Source organism: Talpa europaea (assembly GCF_964194135.1).
Source record: "Talpa europaea genome assembly, chromosome: X".
In the NCBI taxonomy this organism is placed as follows: domain Eukaryota; kingdom Metazoa; phylum Chordata; class Mammalia; order Eulipotyphla; family Talpidae; genus Talpa; species Talpa europaea.
In genome coordinates this window covers 83,650,605-83,667,075 of record NC_140081.1, presented here as the reverse complement: position 1 = coordinate 83,667,075, position 16,471 = coordinate 83,650,605, and the positions used below count along the sequence as shown (strand labels likewise).

Below are 16,471 nucleotides of genomic sequence, written 5' to 3'. Positions count from 1 at the left end.
TTTAAATGTCTCAACATGTAGTACCTTCTTAAATGCACAAAATTCTTTCCTGTTGTCTCTTCGAATTTTCTGGCTTTATGTGTGTATGTGTATGTGCCTGAGCCCTGGGTGCTTTCCGCAGACTAAGAAGCTTATTTTGTTTGGATCCAATAAGTGACCCTTTTGTTTGGTGGTATGTATGAACCTGGTGAAGATCTGGTAAAGGAAAAACATAGATGATGTTCAGCTCATGTCCTTTTGCCTTGGAGAGGCAATGTGTGGAACACAATGGAACCTTCTCCAGGCCTGAAAGCCAGCCTGCGACAAAATTTCGCCCATGATAATCTTCAAAAGTAGCAACTCCCTTATTATAATTCACTTAAAGTAGTCTGTATGTCTTGTCATTCCGAGGATTCTGATGTTCTAGGGGGTATGAATATGGTATGTACTATGTATTATAGCTACTGCAAGCTTGTACTTAGTGGGGTCCTTCGTATTATTTTTTGTATTAAGATGTGCTTGGGAGAAATCCTCAATCCTAAAACCTGGAGACAAATGCATCTGTCTATAAATACGTGTTTCAGTGCCCATGACCTGCTGTGATCTTGTTAAGCCAGTGAAGAGCGAGTTTTGTGTTTGATTGTTGCAAAGGTATTTCTGTTAAACTGAGCCTCAGCAACCTGCTTTCACTGACGGTATGTAAGATACTCTGCAATTTTACAGCTCGAAACTGTTATACAACCCTTTTCTCTGATTCCCCCCCCCCTTTTGTTTGGTTAATATGACTTGTTAACCCAGGTTCTAAAAAATGCCAAGAGAGGATTGTTTCCTTTCGCCCTTCCTTACATAGTCCCTTAATGCCACATATCCCTTTTGGCTGGCAGTCAGGCTCTCCCTACTTTTTAATTGCCAGGAAGGAAGAATAATCAGGAATATATATGCTTAAGTAATTGTCTGCATATGTGCAGTGGACAGTCCTAATGATAGCCAAACAAATGGGCGACGCAGTCTTACCTGAAATCCACTGCTCCCAAAGCTATTTGGGAAAATATAGTAGGCCAAGACATCTTTCCTCTGAGCACTCAGTGTGCAGCAAATGGCCAGGTATGGCTCATTTCACTTCTCATGGCTGTTGTCCCATTAATGTTGTTAGGAAGATGGGCTTGGCATTCTCCATCCATGTATTTATTGTACATGCTTAACCACGGAGAGGTTCACATGTCTTCAATATACTCATTCCTGAGTTCCAGAGCTTTTGATTCTTTTCAGATCCCTTTTGTCTTGTGTGGAATATGGACAGCAATAACAGGAGGAACAGTGAAAGTGAATCCTTATAAACATCTGTACAAAATTATGCTAGGGTACCTATACCATACCAATCTCTAACAGACGGACTAACTGATAATAATTAGTGGGGTTTGTTTTCCAATGGCACCGTATCTCGGCCAATTATGAGAGAGAGAGAGAGAGAGAGAGAGAGAGAGAGTGTTGTGATCTCGTTAAAGCACAACTTTTATTCTGTGACAGGAGGAATAGGGAAGGGGTGAACTTTGGGATTTATAGAAACCCTCACCTCCAAACCACATGCAAAATGTGGTTGGTTTAGGGCGGGGGGAGGTGTTTTGTGGGCTGAGCTGCTGTGGATGGATAGGACCTTTACATTTCCCTTGACTCTTTGGGTCACAGCGAAGAGGACATTTACTCGATGCCATTAGTACAGAGGCATGAGGTTTATCTGCACAGAAGATGCTAGGGGAGAAAAATATATTAAGATTAAGGCCGTGTCAAACATACCACCTTTGTGACTTACGGATTCCTATTACCCAGCATGAAACCCCATTGTTTCACTTTGCTTTCCCACAGAATAACTGTTGTTACTCATAGATTTGCTCAGTTTTTGGTGGTTACCCGACATTGGACCAATCATTCTTTATTAAGGGTACCTTCTCAAAGACAGAAAAACTCATTTGCATGAGGTGTGCAGTAGTTAGCATAGACTCAAAGAATTTATAAGAGACACTTGGGTTGATACCAAGTGATATTTCTTTGCTGGCCACACTGATTTTCCATGGTGGAACAATCTTCCTGACTGTAGACCTTGTCTTTGGAGGTGGCTTTATTAGTTTATTTTTCCAATGAGAGAATACATGTCTTTAGTTCTGTGGACCTATGTGTTATGCCTAGGCCTTTGCAGGAACCTTATAGACAGAAATAAAACACAGTGTTGGCTTAAATCATACTTTCCCCTCTTGGATTCGATGAATGATTATGGAGATTGATTTTCCTGCATTTTGTCTTCCAGGTGATCATTTGAAGATCTGTTCCCAGGGTTATACCTGCTGCTCTCAAGAGATGGAAGAGAAGTACAGCCTGCAAAGTAAAGATGATTTCAAAAGTGTGGTCACCGAGCAGTGCAATCATTTGCAAGCAGTCTTCGCCTCCCGTTACAAGAAGTTTGATGGTATGTATTGGAACGTTGGTCCAAGGGAGCATAGATATTTGCCTTCTTGAATTTCTTTTACCCCTCCTCCATTCACACTGAAGGGCTGACAGTAAAGTCTGCTTTTTCAGAGCCCCTCTGTTCTCCCTGTGCTCAAGTTTCCTCCCAAGATGATGCTCTTGTTGGAGCCTGGGGCCAAGTTAGCCCTACAGCTTTATTGCTAGAATCGTCCCGGATGCCCTAGAATCTGCATGGTAGGCATTATGGAAACATGGTCACAGGGAGCCAAAAAATAGATGAAAGTCGTTTAATTTAAATGGTTTCATATAATTTCTTGGGTGAACACAGACTAGTGTTGTTGACGCAAGTCACTAAAAAAAAACTCCTAATAAAAAACAGGCATCTGAGAACTTAGTCAAAATAACCATAGAGATTCTGCAGATGCTGGACTTCAAATTAAATTTCAAAATGGGTCCCCCCAAAGACAGCTAGAATTCCTAGAAGCTCTGTAGACCACAGACAGGATCAAAGCTCAGCTCTTGAGTTCACGTGCAGCAGTGACCCAGAAGCAGCTACTAGACTGTAGTAGTAAACTAACTGGGTTCCATCCCTGGCCCGGTTTTTGCTAGTGCTCTGGCTTTGTCTGTGCAAAGCCACAACCAAACCCATTTCAGTCCCCTGTGCCAAACAGGATTCTCACATGCATACTTGCTTTAAATAGTGAGGAAATTGCCAAGATGAACCAAACGACAGACACTTCCATCATATCTGAAGCAATGTTAGCAAGAACAGACTTTAGCAACTCGAGTATGGGGTCCAGAACACCTCAGGATTCTCTGGCACCGTTCACTCAGTTGGAAGATTGTCATGAAGTGGATTTAATTTTAATAGGAATGATTTCCTTTGTGCCTGTTTTAAAGGCCATTCTAATTACATAGTACCTTTGAAGCATGCTTTTCTTGACATTATGTGTGGTGAAGAAGTACAAGGCAAATTTTCGAGATGTGAAATGTCTTTGAGTATTTCTGCAAAGGGCTTGTTACCATGGTGAGAAGTTGAACTAAATTAGATTTGATATAGCTGATAAGGCAGTCCCCAGCTAAAGAACAGGTTGTATTTCAAATGTTGGCTTTGAGATTTGTTATTTGAAACTTATAACTGATTTAATAAGTGTTAGTTAGGTTCCCAGGCTAGACCACAAAAGCATATTTAATTTGTAATGTTGTTGAACATTTTTTTTTCTGTCCGGCATATCAGTTATTCTTACCCGTTTTTCCCCAACACTCTGGATGCAAAATTGTGTGTAGCCTTAATTTCATTTCCTTGGATGGATAAAAGAGCTTCTGTATCTATCTATCCCGTTTATTTTCTCAAGCCACCAACACACGTGCTCTAGCTGTAAAGAGTTTAATAACTGCATGAGGATGGTGTTACTGGCAAAATCCATCACTAGACCACCTCTACCTCTCTTTTTTTTTTAAAGATTTATTTATTTATGCATACAAGAGCTGGGATACAGGCCAGAGATAAGGGGGAGGTGAGAGGACCCACCAGAGACAGAGTGGGGAACAGAACAGTCAGACTGACTAAAACACACTGCTGAGGGGAGCAGTGGGAGAGACAGGAGAGGTCTGCTGTGCCATGTGGGTTGCTCCCTGGCCAGCTGGGGATCGAACTCTTGCTGCAGAGGCTGCGAACTGCTTCATAGTGCGGTGCTTAACCCCTTGCGCCACCAGGGAGGCCCTCTTCGTCACTCTTATGGTTAGTGAAAACAATGGTGTTCGCATTTGCGACAATAGCCTGGGTATGTGCTTTTATTTTGAAGAGAAGACGTGGATAACCAGATAATTATCTTTGAAAACTTGAGGTGCTATATTTTAAAAATTACCACTATGGGGGCCTAACTCTGGAAATGAGAAGGAATAAATCCTGCTCTTGAGTAATGTCCGTCCTGTTGGCAGCTTAATGGCGTGGCCACCTCCTCCAAGTTGCCCCATTTCTTGTGAGACAATCTCTGCCTGGGGTGGAGCCCACACACATTCGTGACTCTTCTCGCCTGTGGGCCTGCTGGTTGAGCTATTCTTTCTCCTTCTTGCTCCCCACGGTTTCATAGCGCTACTCCTATCATTCCAATGTGTAGTTTTTAAAAAGCCATACAGAGAAACTTTATCTCAGTAAGTGTTAACATATGTCCTTTTAAAAAAGACAGAAAAACAGTTTTTCTTGCCCTTCACTGTCAGGCTTCACATTGAATAAAATGTGCTAACACTGTTTCTTTATCAGTTTCCAAAGTGGTCATAAAAAAATGATTATAAACTCCAGTTTGTTTCTTCTTACTTCAAATTAAAATATGGCATAGACAATAGTGAGCATAGATTTTTTTTGTTTGAGGGAGTAGAAGCTGAAAATGTTCTTGATCTGGAGATCAGAACGTAACTGGGATATGTTGCATATTTTCTCCAAATTGGGTTTTCTGAGGCCATTAGATCATTTTATGTGGTAAAACCTTAGTTGACTAGTATCCAACAAATGGTAATTCTCAAGTTGGTGCTGGATTTATTGATTGTTTGATTGAATGGTGTTTAGGTCTTGCCAACGCTCCTCAAGGCGTTAAAAGATGTTAACTGAAATTGTATAGGAGCAGTCTTAATTCCCAGAAACCCAAGTGTGTCTGGGGTGCTTAGTGCAAAGAATTGTCTAAGCAGTCATAAAAGTGGTGGTCAGGGACTGAGGAAATTGCCAAGGGACACAAAACTAGCATCTGGATCAAACAGCTTTCAAGGAGAGCTTTTTTTTTTTTTTTTTCCCTTTTCTTTTTCTTTTTCTTGCTGTCACCAAGCACACCGTGTTAATTCAAAGTGGTAACTCCGAGCCCAGGCTACTTCTCTTATGTTAGGTGTGAGGTACCACTTCCTTTGCTAGTACACATTCCTACCCCCTGCAGAACTCAGGTTTCCTAGATTTGAAAACCTGTGCTTTAGAGTTTAAGGATTTACCTTTTTACTTTACTGCACTGTAATCCTCTTTATCCACTCTTTAGTTTTAGATGTTCAATATAAAATTTACCATCCTAGGCTTGAGGTATAGAACTAGGAGGTGGTAGTGACAGAGCTAGCTGCTCCCCCTCTTGGCCAGTTTCAGGAATTTTTAAAAGTAGAATAGCTAATTAACATAGCTGAATCAGTTGTCTTATGAATATGCTAATAAGATAGTTCTGGGGACTTTGAAAGAATTGCTTGGCAAAGGGAACAGAAATAATGGAAGTGCGGCATAATCCGTGTTTTAGGACCACAACATAAAGACCCACCCCAAAATGTCGCTTTTTGTGAAAGACTAGTTGTTTTAAAAAGAAGCACAGTTAAATCAAACAACCCAAATAGATTAAGAAGATTAGAGCTGCCATGTTAAATATATTTCTGGATTACAGAGTAGCAATGAGGTAGCAACTAGGAAGATATATTACTGCTAAACAACTCCCCGAATCACATTTTTTTGGCTAGATACTTTAAAAGAAATCTTAAAGGAAATAGAGATGTGTGATGCTAGTCTATTGGGAAACCACCTTTAATTTGTCATTTTAAGAGCAAAATTAACAATTTTGGACCGGAGGCAGTGTGCACTGAATTGTCAGCCTGCTTCTGTGGTGAACCCACGGTGACCTGGGGCAATTAACTGAGTCTCAGTTTTCCCATCCATAAAATGAGGGGTTGAGCTAGATGCTCTCTAAAGACCCTTTCAATTCTAAAAATTCTGCAAATCTTCTGAATATGTGACTAGACCAGCTGCTTTAGTGAAAGGTCTTACGAGATGTTAATTAGCCGTCTGTATGCTACGCCCTCTATTTTCCTCCTATCATTTCTTAACTCTCCGCTACTTTCACCAGGTCTTTGAAAACCCTCCCATGAGCCTGAAGCTTGTTAACTCGAATAATAGTAGACATTTTCTGAATTAGCTGAAAACGCACATAAAAGAAATAATTGTCCCATCTATCTTCATGGGCCAAGTGTAATCAGAGTGGCCACCCTTCCCTCGAGCCCTCAAGCCTGCTTGTTTTCTATCATTTCACAGAGGCAGGACATGAAGCAGCCTTCAGGTTTAGCCAAATCTGTGTTTTTAATCACAGACTGAAAATTTTCCATAGTTTATACCGGCCATTACTTCATTAGGCCATTAGGAAAGCCAGCATGGAGGCTAAGGGGGCTGAAGGCATTAGAATTCACAGGCCCATGAAAGTTATGACCTCAGTGGGAGGGAGCTGGCCACTCACCTTAAAAGACAGATTCATCCAAATAAGCTTCATGGCCATTAGCTAAACTGAAATTTCTGGAATTTTCCTGATCCCTGACCTTAGTAGCTATTTTTCAGTAAGAGTCTTATTATTGTCTTTTGCGAAGTGCAGCCAGTATTGACTTAACTAAAGACCTCCTGGGAGATTTTTACCTTGGGAAAAGGGCCTTACACTTTCTCAAAACAAATGTGTCAGGACAACATAACATATGATTGGTTTTTAATCCTCCCCTCAGATTTCATTCATTAAGACAGTAAAAGAAAACAATGTGTTGCTTTTCTCAACCTCGTCTATCGTTCAGCAGCACCGTTTCACAGGATGAGCAGTTCGAGCCGTTAAAGACCCAAGGTGTGCTGGCCTTCCTGCACATGAAGTATTCCTTCCAGATCAAGCTACTGTCTTTGATTTTGTTGGACGGCACTGCTGCTGTTCCCTTTACACTTATATTTTCTTCTCCTTCCACATAAAAGAAACTAAAATGCAGGATCTTTTTGCTCATAATTTTATCATCTCAGTGAAACTTGATGAGAATGAGGAACTAGCAGCCTACTGTAATCAAATCAAATCAAGAGCCCAGACAAAAGACACCCACTTCTGTACTGACAAAGGTTTTCTGCCTTTTGAGTTGTTATCTGGTGTGACCAGTTGTGACTCTCACATTGGCTGTCTCACCCGATTGGACTGCTTGAGCACTTGCAGGGGGGGTGGCAGCTGTTAACTTAGGTTTCTTAAGAAGACATGGCATTGGGGAGAAGCAGCTGATCTATTTTGGGGCCAGTAAATAAATTGAAGAGCTTCAACACCACTCCTTTTATCAACTGTGTTGGTTCATTGCACTTTGAGCCTGAGAGTTGCCGACCTTGTTCATCTCTGCCCACCCGCTCTTTCTATGTGTCTCTCTGTCTGGGCAAAGAAAAGGGCTTATTTGTTCTACAACTGCCTCAACTTGATTGAGAGAATTCCCAAGCCAGTCAGGCCTTTCTTGTTCATTGTCCCTACCCATCTCCATCACCCTCTCTCTGGAAAGAATTAGCAGAGGATTTGTAACTCTTGTAATAAATATGACTCAAGCAGGGAGGGAGTTTCATGGGCAAGCCATTTTGGGGAGGTCAGTTTGGCAATGTGGCAGAGGTTTTCAATACACTCATCATGCCCTTTGAGTAAATAATTCTATTTCTAGGTATGTCTCAAAGAAAGAAAGATTCTGCATGGAGAGGTACGCACAAGGATGTTCATCACAGTATTGTTTATAATAGTGAAGTATAGAAAACCAACCTATATGTCCCATGAAATTACATCTTCGCATGCCCATCCGATGTCATAGTATATGGTTGTAAGAAATGTTTTGGAAGAATGTTTAATCATGCAGAAAATGATAACCATACAGTGTTACATGAGAACAGGTTGTAAATACAATATTACCTCAACCACGTGACAATCTATATCCCCATAGGAAATACACAGGAAGGATATTTAATAAACCATTGTTACTTACTTTTAGTGGTGAGATTATGGATGACTTATATTTTCTTTTTTTTTAAGAAGTTTTATTTTATTTTTTTTTAAGATTTATTTATTTATACAAGCACTGGGTACAGTCAGAAGCGCAGGAGGGTGAGAGAATTCACCAGAGCCAGCAGGGAGCAGAACAGGCAGAAGGTCTGAGGTACACTGCTGAGGGGAGCAGTGGGCGCGGCAGGAGAGGTCTGCGTGTCATGTGGGACCCTCGCCAGGCGGCTGGGGATCGAACTGGCGCTGCAGAGGCTGTGGGCAGCTTCACAACCCAGCGCTCAACTGCTGCACCACCGGGGACGCTCCTATATTTTCTTCTTTTCTAAATTTTTCAAATTGCTGCAATTCGAAATGAATACAGGAAAAAAAATGTATTTTTATGAAAAAATTTAGAAGTGCTTTGATTTTTTTTTTAAAAGATTTATTTATTTTTTTATTTATAGAATAGCTGGGGTACAGGCCAGAGGTCCAGGCGGGTAACAGGATTCACCAGAGACAGAGCAGGGAACAGAACAAGCAGACAGACTGAAAGCACTGCTGAGGGGAGCAGCAGGCGCGACAGGAGAGGTCCGCCGTGCCATGTGGGAATCTCCCTGGCCGGCCAGGAATAGAACCCACGCTGTAGAGGCTTCGGACAACTCCACAGCACTATGCTCAACCTGCAGCTCCACCAGGGAGATCCTGCTTTGATGGTTTTTAAAAATAATGTTGGGGTTTTCTTTTAAGTATCAGAATGCTCACTGTAGACAATTAGGCAAAAGTAGAAAAATCAAAGCCAGCAGCAGTTATGTTGAATGAAGAGAATAAAGGAAAATAAAGTTATTTTTGAAAATATGAAAGAATTTTATTTTTCTAGTTATAAAATGTTTATAAAAATTGAGGAGAGTGGGCCTCCCCGGTGGCGCAGCGGTTGAGCGCTGGGTTGTGAAGCTGCCCGCAGCCTCTGCAGTGCTGGTTCGATCCCCGGCTGCTCCCCGGCCACCTGAGGAGGGTCCCACATGGCGCGCAGACCTCTCCTGCCGCCCGCTGCTCCCCTCAGCAGTGTGCTTCGGTCCTTCTGCCTGTTCTGCTCCCTGCTGGCTCTGGTGAATTCTCTCACCCTCCTGCGCTTCTGACTGTACCCAGTGCTTGTATGAACAATAAATAAATAAAAATAAATCTTTAAAAAAAAATTGAGGAGAGCAGAAGTGTCACTGGAACCATGGCCAAAATTCATGCTCAGGGAAATCAAGAAAAAAGGTAAAAAGAAAAAGCAAGGATAGAAAGAGAAAAAGAGAGGAGAATGAAGAAACCCAGCTTGATATTGTTGTAACCTGGTGGATGGGAACAGATTTTGGTGAAATTTCAGGAATCAAAGAAATTGAAATGGATAAAGGTACCTACATACATGTACTTGACTATGGACTTTTTATACTGGGAACTTCACATAAAGAAGTTGATGAGGAATATAGTCCTCCGGAGCAGCTGATAGCTGTCAAATTGTCTGATGCCAGAATTGTCCTGAAATCAGGCTGGAAAATACTCATTATTTCAGTTGGATTTGTTATTGGACATTCCAATGTGATTGGACCAAAGAGAGCCAATCTTTCAAGATGGAAAAGTTGCTTTACTGGCCTTAAATAGCTGCTTTATGTGATGCAATGAAGCAGTAGTTATACAAGCAAAAAGTAAAACAGCAGAAGAAGAAATGATGATTAGATTAGATTCTGTGCTGGAAGAGAAACCAAGAAGAAAGGTGACCTAACCCCAAGAAGACAAAGGAAATGTTAAACAGTGTGAAATCAATGATGTAAAGAAATTTCAGAGTTTCCAAGACCACAAACTTCTTAGAATAATTAAAGACAGTAACGTCTTTAAAAGGCCCAGAAAGATGAATTTTTATAGGAAACATTTGTGGACAGGAGAGCCAAGTTGAAGTTGACAGATACTGCAAATGACCAGTACAAATTTGGTATTATCAAAACAATATACAAACCAGTGTAGATTTGTTACTGTCTTTTTTTTTTCTGAATAATCAATGGAAATGGAAATTGAGGAGAAGGAAATTGAGAAATTTTACATCAGAAACAATCACCTCTGCTCCTCCACAGTCCACCACATCTGTATTCATCTCAAATCTTTTCTTTTTGGACACGGGTGGATTATTCATATACCTGCAAATTGGAATCATAACTGATTGTGCTTTTTGTGGCCTGGCTTTTCTCTTGATAGTAGACCCTGAGCAGATATTGTGAGGTTTGTATATTAGACCATATAGACACAGCAGGAGGTTAGTATATAGATCACTCACAAGTGGTGTCTCCAGCTTTGTAGCCTACTTAGACTTACTCAAGCCTTCTCTGGGTACTTCTGTTTGAGAAGAAGAAAGACTGTGCTTAATGCAAATTGGTAGCTGATACTGGGAGTAGAAATGGAAGGAGGCCCTTTGAAAACGACCTTACATTGCTGGTCTGTGTCCCTGGCCACCAAAGAGAGATGTATTTACTCACTTGGAGCTTTAGCATTCAAAATGCATTAACTAATAAAATTAACCTTGGGAAGAAAGTCCTGTTCAAACTGGCAGGATCCCCTTTGATATGTTAACAGCCCCGAATAAGGCTGCAGCTGGCAGTTGACTTGTCATCCCAGGAGCAGGCTCTTGATGTGCTATATCAGTGAGGAACGTCAGTCAAGTTCATGTCCTTTTAGTGCACTGGGCACTAGCAGGTACTCTGGAGACGGGGGATTATGTCGCGATAGAGCAAAGTGCCAGTTAAATATTTATACAGGGTTGACCACAAAATGCAAGATAGAGGAGGAGATTGTCCTAAACTGAAGTTTCATTTTGGTTTCAGTCAGTAAAATGCTTGTCTAATTTTCTTTTTTTTTTTTGCAAATATAGCTGCTATGTTCTGCATTAAGTATTTGATCTTGGGTGAGAGAATGGATGAGTAAAACTGAGTTTTCTTTTTTGAAAAAGTTTTTATTTATTTATGCATACAAGAAATGGGATGTAGGCCAGAGGTGGGAGGGGGGTTGGCGGTGAGAGGATTCACCAGAGACAGAGTGGGGAGAACAGGCAGATCTGCTGAAATACACTGCTGAGGGGAGCAGCGGATGAGACAGAAGTCTGCTACACATTTTGGGTTAGGTCCCTGGCTGGGGATCAAACTCAGGCCTCAGCAGTGATATCTCTGAGACTTAACTGTTAGGCCACCAGAGAGGACCCCTGAGAGTTCTTATTTAGCAGTTAAGATCTGACCCTGACCCTGAGTTTTGAATGTTTAATCTGTGTCCTGTTAGTCATTGACAAGAAAAGATGCAATGTTGTTTTTTTTTCCCCCTCATCTTACCACAAATTATTGTACTTTGGTTGATGTTGTACCTAATTGGTATGGATTTTGGAATTTCAGTTCTGTCATCCTTACAAGGTCTCTCTGAGACAAAAAGCATGGGTAGAGTAGTCCCGTGTACCAGTGTAACTAAATCTAAGGAGAAATAGTTTGAGTCTTTTGGATCCCTAGATTTTTTGTTCTGTTGACTCCTGTAGGTGACATACGAGGATATTTTCAAGCCTACTATAGGAAATGAGTAATTGAAAATTGTTATATGCTTTAAAATCTCAGATACACCCATAAAACCATGCATGGAGAGTGGCAATATAATAAAGGTAAATTGGATGGAGGAAGTTTGTATTTCTAGAAATTGGCATTATAGTCTGATTGGGCAGGAAGGTTAAGATGCACGTGAAAGCTGTATGCTGTGGCTTGAGCTCATAATAGCTACTCAGTAAATACCTGTCAAATATCATAGCCTTTTGGAGGGATTAAATTGTCAGATTTTAGGAAAGGAAATCAGTTTTCTGATTGATCAAATGATTTAGAATTTAGCATGTATGTAGTACCAAGCTAATTTGCTACAAGTATAAACCCACATCACACACACACACACACACACACACACACACCCCAAAACCTTCTGAGACAGGATTTGAATCATGGGAAATGAAGTGTGCTCCATGGTAGTGTTGGACAGCAGGCAAATAAGACAGCGAACAGGTGGACAAGTAGCTTTGAAATCAGTCTCTTCATTGATTGATTTCTCTAGTACTCTGAACTACCTACATTAGCGACATCAACCCAAAGCTCAACCAGGATGAGGAGCTCTAAGAATGATTTTTTTTTCTATAAAATAGTCAGCATCTTAGTGTTTAACCTGGAGCACTTTATTTTTTTTTAAAGGATTTATTTATTTATACAAGAGCCTGGAGTATAGGCCAGATGCGCCGGAGGGCAAGAGGATTCACCAGAGACAGAGCGGGAAACAGAACAGGCAGACTGACGAAATACACTGCTCAGGGTCCATGTGGGACCTTCCCTGGCTGGCCGGGATCGAACCGGCGCTGCAGAGGCTGTGGACAGCTTCACAGTGCGGCACTCAACCACCTTCGCCACCAGGGAAGGCCCTAACCTGGAGCACTTTAATGCCTAAAGGATGAACTGACATTTTATAGAAGTAATACAGGAAAACTGAGCTTGACATGCCGCTCTGCCCCACCCTTAAAAGCAGAACCACTGTAAATGCCATTCATTAGAAATGCAAGTGGAATAGTTAGAATTGCTGACTAAATGAGCCTTGAAAGCCCAAGTCAGATAATTCTCTATATCCTATTTCGACCCTAAATGATGTGTGCCAATTTCATGAACAATACAGTAAAAATCCATTATAGGAAAGGACCTATGCTTCCCTTTGGAATCTGCTTTTAGATGATGAGATATTAAGTGCACTGGAATGACAGGAGATTTTCATATTGATCTCACTGACCAGTTCTTTATTTTTCCAATGTGTCAGCTGTGTGTGCAACACACTGGATGTGTAATAACACAGAACTCAATGTACCTACTTTTTTGCCTCTGATGAACCAGGACCATTTGGCAGGGGTACTAGTGATACAGGTAAGGTCTGGGAGGTAGTCCAGAAGACAGTTAATATCTTTTTTTTTTTAAACCCTTCGAGCCTCCAACTTTGCATCTTGACAGTTAGTTGAGAGACACTTCCACACATGAAAATTTGTCCCCAAAGCTGAAGTCACGTTCAAGAATGCAAGAAAACTTTTTGAAATCACTATGCAGTGGAAGGACATTTTCCCTAATTAAAACATTCATGCTTTGCATTGAACATAGCCCCCAAGCTGGAGGTGATTGCTAGTGAGAAGGGGATACAGGAGACTTTTATTAGAACAGTGATTCTCAAACTTTAGGTCCAGCAGAATCACAGATGACTGTGCCCTACCCCCAGGATATCTTACTCGTTTTAGGTTGGGCCCAAGAACTTGCATTTCTGACAAGCACTTCCGAGGCATGGCCATCCAGGGACCACTCAGGGTTTGGAGGTGCTTCCTCAAGCTCCTTGTATACTTTCTGGCTTTTTTCCAGGGAGAGAGTATAGGTAAAATGTCAGGCTCTGCACTTGTAATGGAGATGAAGAGTTGATCTGCCTATTTGTGGATGTTTCAGGGGGAATCCATTTCTATTTCTCCTTTTTTCTCTCAGAAAAGAAACATCAGGAAATAAGAGACAAGTGGTAGTAGAATGAAAACTAGACAGAAAGGAAAGAAGAGACCACCTCATCCCTTCCCCTCCAAAAAGACCCTACCAACGCACAAAATTTGGAAAATGGGAATCCAGAGGAGTATGGGCTTTAGCCCAAGCCTCAACACCATGTGGTGATGAGTTGGGGGCACAGGGGTGGGATCTCTTAGAGCTAAGGAAGGTCACACACATTTCCTTTAAAAGGTTTCAGTGGATTCAGTCCAGGTTTTGAGAAACTTTGGAATTTGTTGTCAGCCTTTGATCTGCCCACCCAACATGAGAAGAGAATGGTTTCAGAGCACCATTGCATGTTGATAAGCTCGTGAATGTTTGTCTGACTTTAAAGGAGGCTTTATATTTTCTGTTCCTCACTCCGAGGCAGTTTCTTATTTGATGTGGTTCTTATATTTTGCTTGGCTATTTATTATATTTCCTGCTTATAAATTTGATATCATGAGGTGTTTATGTTTATACCAGGGAAGAGATTCTTGAAGACTGATTAACAACAGATAAACACTATTAGCTTCTCTCATTATTGAACTTCCTGAGAAAAACTTCAGAAGAAACTAATTTGTCATTTCTACTTAAGAGATTAAAATCTTTACCACTTAAGCATTGGTATGTGGCAGCCAAAAATTAAATCTGAAATAACCAGGTATTAATTATATCTATTTTTCCATGTTGTCTTATAAATATACCAAATCTGTGATTCAGTCTCTCCCCATTCACCCCCAAATCTCATGATGTTACTGGATGAATTTTAAGAACACAGAGTCAACTTGGGAACTTTACTTTGTACTAATGTTAGAGGGATCGCTTAAGAACTTATTTTCAAGGAACTTATGTGCTCAATTCTAAGAGTGTTTCATTATGTTTCTTGGCCTCAAGCACTTCCCAGGCGGCTTTCTTGCATGTCATGCAGATGTAAGAAGAAGAAAAGAAAAAAACTGTGTCCAAGGAAAACATCTTTTGAAAACACCTGTTCTGGTGTCAGGTTGCAATTAGAAGACATTATTAACTTTGGTTTAGATTCTTGCATTAAAATGTTCTAGGAAAATGTGTGTTTTAGACTTTGTGCACCCATTTTTATCCAGTTCCTTATTTACACTGTGTGTGTGTGTGTGTGTGTGTGTGTGTGAGAGAGAGAGAGAGAGAGAGAGAGAGAGAGAGAGAGAGAGAGAGAGAGAGAAAGATTGACACCTGAGAAGTTGTTGATAAATTTTGTTTTGTTCCTCATACACGTATTCACATGTGAGGTCGTGAGATTGGTTTTCTTTCATTTATAAATCATCAGAGATGCTGAATTCCCCAATAGAAACTCACCCTATATAGCAATATGTTTTCCCATTTCTATTCCAGATCTCCTTTTCAGTTTGCAGATATACCTAAAAGCAGTTATTCAATTACTAAAACCCCCTTTTTTGTTTTGTTCTTAGAATTCTTCAAAGAACTACTTGAAAATGCAGAGAAATCCCTGAATGACATGTTTGTGAAGACATATGGCCGCTTGTACATGCAAAATTCTGAGCTATTTAAAGATCTCTTCGAAGAGCTGAAGCGCTACTATGTGGCGGGGAACGTGAACCTGGAAGAAATGCTCAATGACTTCTGGGCCCGCCTTCTGGAGCGCATGTTCCGCCTGGTCAACTCTCAATACCATTTCACAGACGAGTATCTGGAATGCGTGAGCAAGTACACTGAGCAGCTGAAGCCCTTTGGCGACGTCCCTCGGAAACTGAAGCTGCAGGTCACTCGTGCATTTGTAGCGGCCCGCACCTTTGCTCAAGGCTTGGCAGTTGCCAGAGATGTAGTGAGCAAAGTCTCTGTGGTAAGCGCTGTTGGCATTCCTTGTTTGCTCTGGTTTGTTTCTTTTCAAAAGAAGTTTTGAGTGAGGTAGACAAGTCAGTTGCTTCCATTGCTCCTGTAATCACCTCTTCTCTCTCATACTTTGTCTTTACGCCTGCACATTACGTAGTGATAGAGTGTGTTGAGCCCCCTCATCTCTCAGTATTACTCTTCTTTATATTGTATTATTTTTATTGAGCTAACATTGGCTTAGGACACTGTATGTATTTAGGGGTATAGACTCACACCTCTTCAGGAGTGTGTCAGCACTCCACACCACCACCCAAGCACCCAGAGTCCTCCACCTCAGTCCGTTGTTCTCAGTCCTCCACACCACACCCCACCCCCAGGGTAGTCTCAGTTCTAGTCATTTTTTTTTTCCAGGGGTTTCCTTGGTAGCTATTTTTAGAAGCAGGATATAGGTTCCACTTTGGAACCTTAATATTTTAAAAAAGATTTATTTATTTATGCACACAAAAGCTGGGGTACGGGGGGTTGAGAGGATTCACCAGTGACAGAGTGGGGAGCAGAACAGGCTGACTGACTGAAATACACTGCCAGGGATTGAACCTTTGCTGCAGTGGCTGGGGATAGCTTCATAGTGATGCGTCTTAACCCCTTGCACCATCAGCTCCCTGATCGCTTGGAAACTTAATTTTAATAATGGGTTTAACACTTCTTTTTAATTCCTATTTACTTCCCTTCCAGAGAAAGAAACACACAGCTAGGCTTTCTGTGACACTTAATGTGGACCACCTGCTGTGTTCTGTTTCCCAGATTATGAGCAAAGATGAAATGGCAATATGTAGGCAGAGGCAGATGAAACAAACCACATTT

The 16,471-nt window shown here is 41.2% G+C and overlaps 1 protein-coding gene and 1 pseudogene across 2 annotated transcripts in view; both read left to right on the top strand.

Moving 5' to 3' along the window:
- The window catches only part of GPC4 (glypican 4), a gene marked incomplete at its 3' end in the record, with an annotated part of 105,059 nt that overhangs the window by 70,426 nt on the left and 18,162 nt on the right, over positions 1–16,471 (top strand). The window contains exons 2-3 of the mRNA XM_084258082.1: positions 2,282–2,440; positions 15,226–15,617. Of these exons, the coding sequence (XP_084114208.1) occupies positions 2,282–2,440; positions 15,226–15,617 (551 nt within the window). The remainder of the gene's footprint in view (positions 1–2,281; positions 2,441–15,225; positions 15,618–16,471) is intronic.
- On the top strand, positions 9,434–10,134 carry LOC311186955 (protein FRG1-like; annotated as a pseudogene). Its single transcript has one exon. The product of its transcript is annotated as a protein FRG1-like (transcript).